This window comes from Otolemur garnettii, unplaced genomic scaffold (assembly GCF_000181295.1).
Source record: "Otolemur garnettii isolate 467f Iridium unplaced genomic scaffold, OtoGar3 scaffold00170, whole genome shotgun sequence".
In the NCBI taxonomy this organism is placed as follows: domain Eukaryota; kingdom Metazoa; phylum Chordata; class Mammalia; order Primates; family Galagidae; genus Otolemur; species Otolemur garnettii.
This window is the reverse complement of record NW_003852565.1, coordinates 548,943-564,380: the sequence shown is the minus strand read 5'-3', so window position 1 is coordinate 564,380 and position 15,438 is coordinate 548,943. Positions and strand designations below refer to the sequence as shown.

General features: G+C 44.1%; 1 protein-coding gene across 4 annotated transcripts in view; it reads right to left on the bottom strand.

Annotated features, from left to right (window-relative positions):
- Positions 1–15,438, bottom strand: part of HERC2 (HECT and RLD domain containing E3 ubiquitin protein ligase 2) — a 219,568-nt gene that overhangs the window by 11,309 nt on the left and 192,821 nt on the right. For all 4 annotated transcript variants that reach the window (XR_002775822.1, XM_012811618.2, XM_023519299.1 and 1 more), the window contains exons 78-83: positions 11,096–11,273; positions 10,065–10,226; positions 7,393–7,484; positions 7,074–7,213; positions 5,280–5,467; positions 1,458–1,655 (exon numbers count right to left, since the gene is read on the bottom strand). Coding sequence is in view for 3 of the 4 variants with exons in the window: in XM_012811618.2 (XP_012667072.1) it covers positions 1,458–1,655; positions 5,280–5,467; positions 7,074–7,213; positions 7,393–7,484; positions 10,065–10,226; positions 11,096–11,273 (958 nt within the window). In the remaining variant the exon portion in view is untranslated. The remainder of the gene's footprint in view (positions 1–1,457; positions 1,656–5,279; positions 5,468–7,073; positions 7,214–7,392; positions 7,485–10,064; positions 10,227–11,095; positions 11,274–15,438) is intronic.

Below are 15,438 nucleotides of genomic sequence, written 5' to 3'. Positions count from 1 at the left end.
CTGAATGAGTGACACCTGCTCCCCAAACTTCAGCCTGGGGAGCAGGGTGCAGCCTAAGCATGGCCACCACTGGGAGGGCCTGAATGAGTGACACCCTCTCCCCAAACCTCTGCTGTAGAGGTAGATCCTTGCCTGAGCCCAGGACCAGAACAGAGGCCGCCTTTCAGACACCCCAGTGCGCCCCCACCCTGCAGCCTACCCTGAGTCCACAGCCCCCCACACTCACAGTGCCTACTGCTGAGTGCCTTTCAGACACCCCAGTGCCTCGCACATCCCCCCCAGCTCACAGCCTCCCTCCCCCGTGCACTCACAGTGCCCCGTGGGAAGTGCACTGCCTCTCACATCTTTCTCCTGACAAAGAAAGGCTTTTTCCTCCTCACTGCCTATCATCACCTCCACTTTGAAGGATAAAAAAATGAAGGTGAAAGTAATCAAGTTTACTACTTTTATTAGTAAAAACAGTTGAAATTAAGTTTCATATCAGTTTTGCCCACCCACAATTTCTTTCTGCTCCCCTTGCCAAAGAGATGATCTTTCTATTAAACACAGCCCCCATCCCTCAGGCACACTGAGAGTAAAATGCACTGGCCTGCCTCACTCAGCAGAATTGTCCTAGTGAACTGGAAACAAGTGAATCCTAAAAATAATAATTTGGACAAGACTCCATAATATCTAAATTTTATTAAATCACTGAGAACAGACCCTAATATTTGGTGATAAAGCTTGCCACAGAGCCACACCCGGCATTAGAGGTTCCTCACTCCAGTTCTTCACTTTTTCCCTACATAAGATTCCCCCCCCACCATTGTACAGTAAGTAATGAGGCCCTTCTGGATGACCTGGTAAAGTTGCTTGCCAGAAACTAACTCCTAACTTCTGAATCACGCATTCCACTTCTAAAAAACTCTAATTAATTAAAAATATTTATGGGTCAAAACCTGTCTGGTGACTTTGAGATGCCATCGTTTATAACTGTATTTACCACCTAAATTACCCGCCAGCTGGGGAGGCTTCTCTTAAACACCCATCTAAGCTAGCTGTACCTCCTGGCACCCTCTGCTGGACATCCCAGGAAGGACTTGACCTAAGTATCTTCCCCTGGGGTGGGGGTATTGGGGGTTGGGGGACCTGCTGTAATGCCTCAAGGTCAGACAAGCAGAGAAGCACTCTGTGAACAAGGCTTCATTTGGAGAGGTGAGAGGTAGAGATAAGGGAAAGATACAGAACCGTACTATCAATTTTTAATATAAACTTTAGAAAGGAAGGATTTTTGTTTGCTTTTTTTCATTAATATATTGTAAGTACCCGGAACAGAGTCTGGCACACACAAGACACTCAGTAGACATTTGCTGAAGGAGAGATATTTACATCCTCTATTCCCAATATAAGAATTTTTGCTGGATTAAAATTTCTGAAGATACTGGTTTCAACAACAGCAAAGACTATATCTAGAGTACCTTTCCCTGGGATATCAGAATTCCTCGTAGAGTGTCAAACCCAACTGAAGGCCCCAGCCCGGTTTCGTCCAGAGAGCCCTCTAGGTCGAACATGGGGATACAGGGGCAGAAGAGCTCCGAGATGTGGTGCAGCAGCAGCAGCCGGTTCCTCAGCGCCAGAATGGGGATCTCCTGCAGGTGGTTGTACTCCATGGGAACCTGAGATGACGGAACCATGCACAGGTGTCAAAGGCACAGACAGAGCACCATTTGGAATCCACAAAGGGTTCTGAAGATAATCTCTTCAGAAACAGAAGCACTATGATTTCTGAGTTTGATTTATAAAACCTCTTGTGTTACTTTTAGAATAATAATATGTGAAGTCTGATTGTTTGAGCCACGTGATGTGAACCAATGAAAATGCTAAAAAAAAAAAAAAATAACCCTACAGAAATATATTTACTGATGGTACCTGAGCCACATACAGCTTGTAAGATGAAGAACGGATGGCAACATACTGATACACAAAATGTTGGGTGATAAAATGTTACGAATGAAGATTCTTAGACCAATATCAAGTACTGAGATTAAAGAAACAATAAAAAAAAACTTTCCACAAAAACAAGCCCAGGACCAGATGGCTTCTCACAAGAATTCTATCACACCTCCAAAGATGAGCTGGTACCTACACTGTAGAGAGTATTCAAAAACACTGAGAAGGAACCCTCCGCAACACATTCTATGAAGCAAAAATCACCCAGATTCCACAATGAAAAAAGGAACCAACTAAAAAAGAGAACTACAGACCAATTTCACTAATGAATATCGATGCATAAATTCAGCTACATATTTAAATATATACGTCACAATCAAATAGGCTTCATCCCAGGGATACAAGGCTGATTTAACATAAGCAAATACATAAATGTAATTCACTGTATCAATAGAAGCAAAACCAAAGACCCTGTGATCCTCTCAGTAGATGCAGAAAAAGCATTTGACAAAACTCAGCATCCTTTTCTAACAAGAACACTTAAGAAAATAGACATAGGTGGCACATTTCTTAAGCTGACTGCAATCATCTATGACAAACGCACTGCTAATATCACAATGAATGGAGTAAAACTGAAAGCTTTTCCACTGAGAACTGGAAACAGACAAGGTTGTCCTCTATCACCACTACTATTCAACATAGTGCCAGAAGTTCTAGCCAATATAATCAGGCAAGAGAAGGAAATAAAGGGCATCCAAATGGGAGCAGAGAAGGTCAAACTCTCCCTCTTTGCTGACATGATCTTATACTTAGAAAACCCCAGAGACTCAATCACAAAACTCCTGGAACTTATCAGGAAATACAGTAATGTCTCAGGGTATAAAATCCATGTCCACAAATCAGTAGCCTTTGTATATGCCAATAATAGCCAAGATGAGAAGCTAATCAATGACACAATTCCCTTCACAGTAGCTTAAAGTAAAATGAAATGCTTAGGAATATACCTAACAAAAGAGGTGATCTTCACAAAGAGAATTATGAAACCCTAAGAAAAGAAATAGCAGAACCCATCAACAAATGGAAGAATATACCATGCTCTTGACTGGGAATAATCAATACTGTCAAAATGTCTATTCTACCCAATGCAATCTACAGATTCAATGCAATCCCCATTAATATACTAATTCAAACTTTGAAGATTTGGAAAAAATAGTTCTTCATTTCATATGGAACCTGAAAAAAAACCCTCTATAGCTAAGGCAATTCTGAGTAATAAAAACAAATCTAGAGGGTGGTGCCTGTGGCTCAGTGGGTAGGGTGCCAGCCCCATATACTGAGGGTGGCATGTTCAAACCTGGCCCCAGGCAAACTGCAACAAAAAATAGCCAGGCACTGTGGCAGGAGTCTGTAGTCCCAGCTACTTGGGAGGCTGAGGCAAGAGAATTGCCTAAGCCCAGGAGTTGGAGGTTGCTGTGAGCTGTGTGATGCCACGGCACTCTACTGAGGGTGATAAAGTGAGACTGTCTCTAAAAAAAAAAAAAAAAAATCTGGAGGCATCACTCTACCAAACTTTAGGCTATACTAGCTACACTACAAATCCACAGTGATCAAAACAGCATGGTATTGGCACAAAAATAGAGATATATACATACGGAACAGAAGAGAAAACCAAGAGATGAAACCAGTCTCTACTTGCCATCTGATCTCTGATAAACTCAAGCATACCCTGGGGAGAAGAATCCCTATTCAACAAATGGTGCTGGGGGAGCTGGATAACCACATGTAAAAGACTGAAAGTGGACCCACACCTTCACCACTTATAAAAACTGACTAAAGATGGAAAAAAGACATGAAACAATAAAAACCCTAGAAGAAAGTGTGGGAAAAACTCTTGATGATGTCAGACTGGGGAAAGATTTTACGACAGCCGCCATCACAACGACAACAAAAATTAACAAATGGGACTCAGGTAAGCTGGAAAGCTTTTGCACAGCTAAGGATACAAGAAGTAAAGCAAAAAGACAACCTTCAGAATGGGAAAAGACATTTGCATAGTATGACTCTGACAAAGGGATGGTAACTAGAATCTACAGGAAACTCAAATTAATCAACCAAAAAAAGTAAATAGTGTCATCTATCTCTGGGCAAGAGACATGAACAGAACCCCCTCTGAGGAAGACAGACGAATGGCTAACAAACACTTGAAAAAATGCTCATTGTCCCTAGCCGGGCATTGTGACGGGTGCCTGTCATCCTAGCTACTCAGGAGGCGGAGGCAGGAGAATCGCCTAAGCCCAGGAGTTGGAGGTTGCTGTGAGCTGTGATGCTACAGCACTCTACCAAGGGCAATAAGGTGAGACTCTGTCTCTAAAAAAAAAAAAAAAAATGCTCATTGTCCCTAATCATCAGAGAAATGCAAATCAAAACCACCCTGAGATATCACCTATTTCCAGTGAGAATGGCCCACAACACAAAGTCTCAAAGCTGCAGATGCTGGCATGGATGTGGAGAGAAGGGAGCACTGTTAACACTGCTGGGAACAGTGTTACACCGCAAACCAATACAACTTTCTTGGAAGGAAGTATGGCGAATCCTCAAAGAACTCAAATTAGACCTCCCACTTGATCCTGCAATCCTATTAACTAGGTATCTACCCAGAAGGAAAAAATCATTTTATCACAGGGACATTCACACTAGATTGTTTTCCACAGCTCAATTTACAATCACTAAGATGTGGAAACAACCTAAATGCCCATCAACCCAGGAATAGACTAACAAGCTGTGGTATATGTGTACCATAGAATACTATTCAGCCATAAAAACACAGTGATTTTATATCTTTTGTATTAACATGAACAGAGTTGAAACCTCTTCTTTGTAAAGTATCACAGGAATGGAGAAGCAAGAATCCAGTGTACTAAAAACTAATATGAAGCCAGTGGAGAATCTAAATACATGCCCACATAAGAAAAAAACTCAGTTCCAGGTGGGGTGCAGGGGACGGGGGAGCAGGGAGAGAGGAGGAGGGAAGGAACGTGGCTGTGCTCCCACTTGACGGGTATGGCACACTTCTGGGGGTGGGACAATTATAAGTGGGGACTCTACCTAAAAAATGCAAACATTATAACCTAATTCTTCATATAAGAATTCTTCAAAGTAACATGAAGCAATAAAAAAATTAAAAATGAAAAGAATGAAAAAAATTTAAATAATTAAGGTTCTTAAAAGCACCATTTGTAATATTATGAACTGGAAGTAGTTTCACTGAGACACCTCTATAAATACACAATGAAAGAATGAAGCGTGCACGTGACTGCACCTCCACCGCCTCCCGCCCACCCAGCACTGACCTGTGCAGGTAGCTTGCCGGCACTGGCGGGCTTACTGGTCGACCAGGCGAGGGTGTGTGCTGAACCACAGGCCACACGGTTGACCTTCTTACCCTGAAGGGCAGCTACCAACCTTGGCCTCTGGATAGCATTTGTTGTTCCATCTCCTAGTTGTCCCTCATCATTGTCACCCCATGTGTAAACTTCACCTGAATAAAGGGAATTTGGAAAAAGAATGTGTATCTCAGGACCAAGGAACACGAACACACACACGCAAGAATCTCCCATCACAAACACTATCAACATTCACCGCCCCCGACTGTGTATTGACAGTCACCTCTATGAAGGTCGACTTCTCCTGTGACCTAGATGTGAATACACTCCTGTCATACATGCAAAGGGGTGTGAGCATACTTCCTGGGTCTCTCAGTAGCCCTGCTCTTAAAAATCCAACAGTGCTACTTCACAGGCACGTGACTGCAACAGTTCTCACTCAGAACAAATAACGTTAAAACAGATGGTAATATCCCAACAACCCAAACTGCTCTTGCATATTACATGGAGAAGGAGAAGTTTTTAGATAAACAAATTCATGTTTCTAAATGAACATGTAGTTCTTTCTGCTCATATCCTAAATAAAAGATACACCACTAATAGAATCACCACTGTCCAGTGTGCCATTATGGGCCCCACCCACAAAATACCACCATAGGCTGAGTACAGTAGCTCACGCCTGTAATTCTAGCACTTTGGGAGGCCAAGGTTGGAGGACTGCTTGAGGACAGGTGCTTGAGACTAGCCTGGGCAACACAGTGAGACCCCATCTCTACAAAAACTAAATAAGTCATCTGGTATGGTGGCAGGCACCTGTAGTTCCAGCTACTTAAGAAACTGAGGCAAGAGCATCACTGGAACCCAGGGCAACAGAATACAACCCTGTCTCTTAAAACAAACAAACAAAAAACCCTACAACTTGGACTTTAACCTTACAAAAGCAAACTAATAACCTAATCATATTAGGTTAGTACCCTCATATTAATCTGAAATTAAAAAAAACAGTATCACCATAAAAATGCTACAGATAAGGCCAGAGGTGACAAAGACAGAATGAGGTGTGTTCTCTAGAGGCACCAACAGCCTTGTCAGACCCAGAGGATCCTGGGGTGTCACACAGCCAGCAGCACTGCTCTGAAAAGCCCAGCACCTGCACAGTGAAGGTTTGGGTGTACCCTATCCCTTCCTATCCTGCTCTCTACAGTTCAGTCCTAAAGCCAGGAGTGGGTGTCAGAACATGAGTGAGGTGAGGCAGACGTCTGTCTGGCTGAAGCTGGGTGCAGGCAACAAAAGTCAGGAGGCTTCCTCACGGTTGGCCCAGTGAGGAGAGGGTGGTGCCTCCATATGTGAGCAGCCCCAGTGAGGTGCAGAGCCATGTAGGGAGAGGGCAGAGGCAGCAATGGGACGCTGGTCACATAATCAGGAGTGGGATCACTCCTCAATCACTACATTGGGATAAAGGGATTCGGCTTATCACCAAAAGAGAAAGAAGCTACAGTGTGAAAAGAAAGAAAACTGGAATGAATCCTCTAGCACCCAAGTGGAACTGGGATGCTGGTGTAAACTCATAATTTTCAACATACACATATGGATATAGAAATATACACAAAATGCACATTTCTGTATTGTTTACACGTGGCTGTCCACTGAGGCAGTTTGGGGAGCAGAGACACCAACAGCAATGAGCACACCTATTCCCCAGACTTTGTCTTCTCAATGCCACTCTCCTAGGAAGACAGCGAGGCCTCGGCCCCCACCTACCGTCCTCTGTGCAGCACACACAGTGCAGGGAGCCAGTAGCGATGGCGATGACTTTCTTCCCCTGCAGCCCTTGGACCTGCCGAGGTCTTCGAACATGGTCATCCGATCCGTGGCCCAGCCTGTGATAATCACCTTTGCCCCTGCACACAAAGGACATAAGGAGCCTCAAGGCAAGTCCCCTCATTCACCACCCTGCCCACCCCACCCCACTTCAGGACACAACTGCAGCTGGCTGTGGAAGCTATGTTCTAACCTATGAAAAGGAAGCTAAAAATGAAAAATCTGGTTTTGGTGGGATTAAAAACAGAACCTTGCATACCACGTGTAAACAGCTCCAGATTTAGTAAGGGCCACTGAAAACTGGGATCCACATTCCACTTTAACCACTCCCAGGCCTGTAAGAGAGTCGATCTGGAAGGGAAAGGCTCAATTAGATGGATGCACCAGGCACTGTCAGTCTGCTGCAACCACCCTGAGATTAGTGAGAACTCTGAAACACATGCCCCTGTCCAGTAACTGGTACAACTTAACCTGATATTCCACTTAACCTCAGCACTCCCAGAGGCAAGCAGGACCACAACTGTGGGTGCGTCTGCTGACACCCCATGGCAGGGGTCAGAGAGCTGGTACATGGCATCAGGAACACAGCGCTGCCCCGGTGAAGTCTGCAGGCCTTTCTCCAGGGGAGGGCTCTCCTGACTTAATCTGGTCTCACTGCAGCTCCTTTCTCTAGCACTTCCTAGGCCCCCCACACCTGTCCCAGCTCCTCTCAGGCCTAAGGAGCACTACAGGAAAAGGGATGGCCAGAACACTGGTCCTGCCTATTGTCCAGGTTATCTAATCTTGTACACCCTTATCACGCCAGTCTGTAACCTGCCTCCAAGCCCACACACTCAGGGCCAGGCCCTGCACATTCAGCACCTGGGGGTCCTGTGAGGGCTCACCTACAAACCCTGCTCCTTATTGCCACTGTGACTGTTCTCATCATTAAGTTCTCGTGTTCAATTTTAAACTTTAATTAAGTAATAATTTGTTCTCTTAGCAAACTGTCCCCTGGATTCCGGCCCTGCCACAATGGCATTGGTGACATTCTCCTCCAGCTCCTCCCAATTCCCAGCATCCTACAACTCAAAGGTGCAAGCTTTGTATAAAGCCTTTCTTAGCTTAAGAAAATCTATAGCGGCTCGGCGCCTATAGCTCAACCGGCTAAGGCACCAGCCACATACACCTAAGGTGGCGGGTTCGAATCCCCAGCCCAGACCCGCCAAAACAACAATGACGGCTGCAACCAAAAAATAGCCGGGCGTTGTGGCGGGCGCCTGTGGTCCCAGCTACTTGAGAGGCGGAGGCAGGAGACTCGCTTGAGCCCAGGAGTTGGAGGTTGCTGTGAGCTGTAATGCCACAGCACTCTACCCAGGGGGACAGCTTGAGGCTCTGTCTCAAGGGAAAAAAAAAAAAGAAAAAGAAAATCTATAGCAAGGTTGGTAATCCTAGCATTCTGGAAGGCCAAGGCAGAAGAATCCCTTTGAGGTCAGTAATTTGGAGACTAGTCGGAGCAAGACTGAGACTCATGTCTCTACTACAGAAAAGGTAGAAAAGGAGAAGAGTGGATGGGAGAGGAGGGGATGGGAGAGGAGAGAGGAAAGGAGAGAAGAGAGGAGAGGAGGTGAAAAAAGAGCCAGGCCTTGTGGCAGGTGCCTATAGTTCCAGCTACTCAGGAGGGTGAGGCAAGAGGATCGCTTGAGCCCAGTAGTTGGATGCTGCTGTGAGCTAGGCTGACACTACAGCATTCTTGCCTGGGCATCAGAGTGAGAGTTTGTCTAAAAAAAAAAAAAAAGAAGAAGGAAGAAGAAGAAGAAAGAGAGAGAGAGGGAGGAAGGAAAGAAGGGAAGGAGGGAGGGAGGGAAACAGCCTACAACAGACCATTTTTCTTTTTTTTGGCTGGGTCTGGGTTTGAACCCACCATATCTCTAGCATATGGGTGCAGTGTCCTACCCTTTTGAGCCACAGGTGCCGTCCCAGACCATTTTTCTTAAATGTGAAAACTGCAGCCTCTAATGTGGTTAAGAGAGAAGAAGACAGCCCCAGCCCCAGCTGCGGGTCCAGGGAGTGGCTGTGAGCCCACCAGGTGAATGCGGTGTCCTCCCAAGCTGCCGTAATGGGCATTGCAGCTCCAGGAAGAAAAGCTGCATGGCTTGGCCTAGGCTCTTCCGCCACCTGAGAATTCCGGGGGTGGGAGGCAGCCCTACGTCACTGAGACACATGCAGCTCTCTCTCTCACACCTGCAACCCAGAGCCCAGCCCAGTCCTGGGTCCCTTTCACAGCACCGGGCTCCCAGGTCCACGGCAGAGCACCTCAACCACATAACACCGCAGTGTTCCCACACACTGCAGGCCACTAAGTACTAAGTACAAGGTCTAAACACACTGATTTACCTAACCTCTACCAAAAAACCATTTATTAGGGCAAAAGACAGTTTGGCAAAATTCAGAAACTGCCATGAGTGTGGCTCAAAGAGCCAACAGGGCTCAGGGTTCTTCCCTCTTAGGACGCCCACCGAGGCAGCAAAGTTCTGAGCAAGTCCTGTTACATCCTACAGCATGGGGCGCAGCATCTGCTCTTTGCTCTGAACTGAAGAAGGTGTGAATGGTAAGTCATCCTCTGCCCCAGAGGCCTACACACTGAGTGACCCTGCAGGCCCTGTAGCCGCTGCTGGTCACACGCACCTCCTGGCACAGCACAGACAGCACTTACACCATTTTAATGTCTCTGGGTCCTATACTCCCTTTTTACCCAACTACCCATTACATTTTGTGCAAAAAAGGGTACTGATGAGGTTAAAATGCTTCTGAGAGAGGTAGCAACAGTAATAGTGGCTCTGAGGCTGTGTTCACTCAGGGTGGGGGCCCTCAGGGACTAGCACCTGGAACAACCTTACAACCAACCCCAGGTCCCCGGGGAGCAGCAGACAAAGCGCTAGTCAGAGATACCTTCATGGGCACTTTGCAGCCGTCACTTCCTCCTCTGCCGAGCTTGCCGTAGTCCCCGTCCCCCCAGGACCAGACAGTGTCATCATCCGTGAGGCAGAGGGTCTGCGCGTCACCACTGCCACAGGCAATGTCAACCACTCGGTGGCCCTGCAGCGCCTCCACCTTCAGAGAAACGGATAGGCGCTGAGCACAGCCAAGGAGCACCTTACAAGTAACCATTCTTCTTTTATGTGGGTACTTTTATAAAGGATTTAAGCCTTTATAAAGAAGAGCTAATTTTAACAATTCTGTAAGACAAAAGACAAAACACCTTCCTCTACTGAACGACACACATCTAAACTGGAGGAAGCAGCATTAGCGCCCGTGATGAACCAATCCTACACCAGCACAAAGGCTGCTTACTTATTCCTCTGCAGCACCCAAACTACTGCGGGCCTTCTGAGGCAAAGCATTTTACTAGATGCTAGGAGACATTTATTATTATAATTAAAATGAATGTTTCAAATACTACCCTGTTTCAATGACCCCTAGAAGGTGTGTGTACTGACATGGTTTTTACTTCCATCAAAAAGAAAAGCTGCTTATAACTAGGGAAGTTATAACAATTAACTTTAAAGCTAAAAAGCATCTGGAACAGGAAATACTTGGACTTTTAAAAATTATAATGATGGCCTGGCATGATGGCTCATGCCTGTAATCCCAGCACTCCAGGAGGCCAAGGCAGATGGATCACCTGAGCTCAGGAGTTCAAGACTAGCTTGAACACAAGCGAGACCCTCTGTCTCCTAAAAATAAAACTAGCCAGGTGCTGTAGTGCAGGCCTATGGTCCCAGCTACTTAGGAGGCTGACACAAGAGGATCTCTTGAGCCCAAGAGTTTGAGGTTGCTGTGCCATGGCACTCTACCCAGTGTGACAGAGACTCAGTCTCAAAAAAAAAAAAGAACATAATGACGATGGCACATGGCCACATCCCAAATCAACAGTAAGGAGTCAGCAGCCTCTGGGGCCTCTGAACACAGTGCATCCTCACCAGCTTTGGCTTTAACTGGTCCTCACTGTCACTGTGCCCTAGGCGGCCATAACGCCCCTTGCCCCACGTGTAGAGGTCCCCAGCTGCAGTGACACAGGCGCTGTGGGCTCCACCAGCAGCAACATCAGCCACTTCAATTCCTCTCAGAGACTCGATGACACGAGGACGGTCACATGGGCTGCAAAAAAGTTACCAGATATGATGGAAATACATTTTTACTCTTAAATATTTTTAAGCTTATAAATAAATACTAGGTTTTTGTTTGCTGTTCATTTACTCAGTATACCTCTCTTAATCTACATCCTCCCAATCAATTGTTAACTCAATCAAGAAAAATCATTCAGACCTGAACTAAAAATTCCATCAAGCTTAACTCTCTCCCTTTACACCAAGAACCCGTCAGAGCTCTACACCAGGGGCTGGAGAACAGCAGCCTGCACTAGGCCAGGACCACCCACAGACTTTTTTCAAAGGCCTGGGAGCTGAGAATGGGTTTCACATTTTTAAAGTGTTGTAAAAATAAATAAACCCAAACAATCAAATCATATGTAACCCTAAAATATTTACTATATGGCCACTTATAGAAACAGCCTGCTCCCCCACTAATCAACGCTCCACTGAGTGATGGTAACCTACGAATGTCGCCAGCCTTCCACGTGGCGAGCACTGCGGACAGGCCTGCAGTCAGATCACAGGACTGTGAATATCCTCCCTGGCCCACAGCACGCCTTCTCAACCTCTTCACAGCATCTCTCAAAGAATATTAATATTTTTATGGGCTCAGTGCCTGTAGCTCAGCGGCTATGGCGCCAGCCATGCATGGGAGCTGGCGGGTTTGAACCTGGCCTGGGCCTGTCCAACAACAATGACAACTACAAGAACAACAACAAAAAAAGCTGGGCGTTGTGGTGGGTGCCTGTAGTCCCAGCTACTTGGGAGACTGAGGCAAGAGAATCGCTTGAGCCCAAGAGTTTGAGGTTGCTGTGAGCTGCGATGTTATAGCACTCTACCATGGGCAACAAAATAAGACTCTGTCTCAGAAAAAAAACAAAAAAAAATTTTTTTTTTAGAGAGTCCAATTTATCCTATTTTTCTTTACTGGTTCATGGTTTTGAAGATCTGTCTAAAAATCTTTGACCAAAGGTGACAAAAGGTTTCTTATGTTTTCTTCCCGAATTTTTTACTTTTAGGTTTTACACTTATGGCCAATATTTACTTTGAACTGATGTCTGGATAGGGCACAAGGTTCGAATTTATGTTTACTTCTTACCATAAAGTTACCTAACTATTCAAAACCATTTATTGAAAAGATTTTTTTCCAATGAACTGCCTTCGTGCTTTTATTAATTGTACACGGAAACTTGTGAAAAAGTTTCCCTTTTCCATTGCCACCGTCATTCCTCACAGGTCTGCACGTGGCTCCCGGCTCTACTCCACTGAAGCATTTATCTCTTTATGTCACACTCCACTGTCCTGATCACCCCAATTCTCGAATGAGACTTGAAGTCAGCTAATGCAAACTGCCCAGCTGTGCTCCTCAATTTCAAAGTTTGTGTTTCCATAAGGATTTTATAATAAGCTTGCCAATTTCCACAGAACTCTTAACTGGGAAAGTTTTGGGTCTAGATTAATTTGGAGATAACTGACAAATTAACAGCACTGTGCCTCCTGGTCCACGAACACAGTAGCCTCTCATGACTTTAGGTCTTTTAAAAAGTGTCCCAGCAATATTTTATAGTTTTATACCTATAGCTCATCTACATTTTTAGGTCAGATTTATCCCTTATTATTTAAATTTGGGAAGAGGGTACCGTAAACAGTTTTAAAATTTTGCTTTCTGATAATTTGCATGTATGCAGTAGAGACAAATCACTTATTTACTGCTCTATCCCTAGCTCTAGTAGCTTTTCCGTAGACACCATCAGACTCTAACTCCCTTTCCAACTCAGATGCCTTTTACTTCCCTGCACTGCTGTGCTGCATGTGCTGACCCTGCGTGAGCACAGTGCTGACGGCACACGACCATATCTCAACCCTGAACTTAGGGGGACAGCGTTCAGTCCGCTACAATAAAGTACAACATGAGCTCCACATGGGGCACAGATGCCCTTTATCAGGATACGGTAGTGATCTTTTATTCCTACACTGCTAAAAGTTTTTATCAAAAATAAATACTGGAGTTTACCAAATGCTTTTTTCCTTCTTCATCTGCTAAAATAATTATTTGGTTTTCTTTTTTACATTTATTGATTTTCTAATGTTAAATCAAAGTTGTGATTTCTGGCATAAATACTCCACCTGGCAACACTGTATTATCCTTTTATATACTGTTGGATTGAATGTACTAAAACATTAATTTTTACATCTATGTTCATGTACAGCATGGCCTGTGTTTTAATATCTGAATCTGGTTTTGATACAACAGCAAAGTTATCATCAAAAAATGAGTTGGTGAGAACTCCTTCCTCCAGTTTTCTGAAAAAGTTTGTGAAGAATTGGTATTATCTACTATTTACATGTCTGTTAGAAATCAGAAATCTGGTCTTGGAGATTCATTTGGAAATTTAATTTCTTATACACAGCTATTTACCTAGGTCATCTATTTCTTCTTGAGTGAGCTTCGAAGCATATATATCTTTTGAAGAATTTGCCCATTTCAATCTAAAAAGTCAAATTTGTTTGGAATAAAGTTGCTTTTTATATTTCATTATCTTTTAATGTCTGTACACTCTGCAGTGATGAAAAATCCCTCATTCCCAACATTCCTGTAACTTATCATCTTCCCCCTTTTTTATGATGAGTCTAGATAGAGGTTTATTGATTATAGTGACCTTCTCAAAGAACCAATTTTTGTTTCCTTTGATTTTCTCTATTGTTTTTCATTTTCTATGTTACGGATCCCTGCTCTGATCTTTCTTTGTCTCTTTCTTTAGCTTTCTTTCGGTTCTATCTGTCCTTTCTAGTGTAGACAGACACAAAGGTTATGCTTTTCAGATCAACTTTCATTTTCAAAATACACATTTTAGCCAAGAATGGTGGCTTGTGCCTATAATCCTAGCATTTTGGCAGGCCCAGGCAGGAGAATCGCTTGAAGCCAGGAGTTCAAAAACAGCCTGAGCGGCATAGCAAGATCCCATCTCTAAAAAAAATCTAAAAATAGAAAAATCAGCCAGGTGTGGTGGCCCACCCACTAGGGGGTAGCCTGAGGCAGGAGGATCACTGGAGCTTATGAGTCTGAGGTTGTAGTGAGTTACGATCATGTAACTACTTTGATGCCCAGACAACAGAGCAAAGATCCTATCTCAAAAAATGAATGTATTTCATAACATAAATCCTTCAATGTACTGCTGTTTCTGTACCCCACGTTTTGATATTGATGGGTTGTTTTCACATTCACCCTGTTCAAAATTACTTCTAATTTACCCTCTTATTCATTCTTTGATCTACCATTTATTTAGAACTCTTTTACTTACCAAGTATCTCCAGTAAGATTTGCCAGAGATCTGTTTTTTTTAATGACTAACTTAATTCCATTGTGGACAGAGAACATACTTTGGGTAATGGAATCATTTTGTATGTGACTTGCCTTATGGTCCACATCATAGTCTATACTGGTAGGTATTCCAGGCAGACTGAAAAGAGGGTTCTAAAAATGTCAATTAGGTCAAGTTACTTGATACAACTGTTCAAATCTTCTATCCCGTACAGATTTTTTATCTACTCATTCTATCAATTATTGAGGAGGAGTATTAAAATCTTCAACTATCACTCTGAATTTATCTATTTCTCCCAGCTGTTCTATCACTTTTTAAATTTCATGTATTGAGAGGGTCTGGTATTCGGTATGTAACTGTTTAGGATTATTAAATGATCACTTCAATATTATGAAACTACCCTTTTTATCCCTTTAAAAATAATCTTTCGTGTGCTTTTTAGTTGGGTCTGTTCCTGGTTTTGATATCAGGGTGATGTTTGCTTCATAGAACACGTTGGGGAAGATTCCTTCCTCCTCAATTTTTTGTAATAATTTCTGCAGTATGGGAATAAGCTCTTCTTTGAAGGTTTGACAGAATTCTGGTGTGAAGCCATCCTGGCCAGGCCTTTTTTTTGTTGGGAGATTTTTTTACTGTTTCCTTCTCTCCCGAGTGACACTCTCCACCTTCCTCCTGTCCTGTGTGACAGTCTCCACCACCTTCCTCCTGTCCTGTGTGACAGTCTCCACCACCTTCCTCCTGTCCCATGTGACAGTCTCCACCACCTTCCTCCTGTCCCCTGTGACATTCTCCACCACCTTCCTCCTGTCCTGTGTGACAGTCTCCACCACCTTCCTCCTGTCCCGTGTG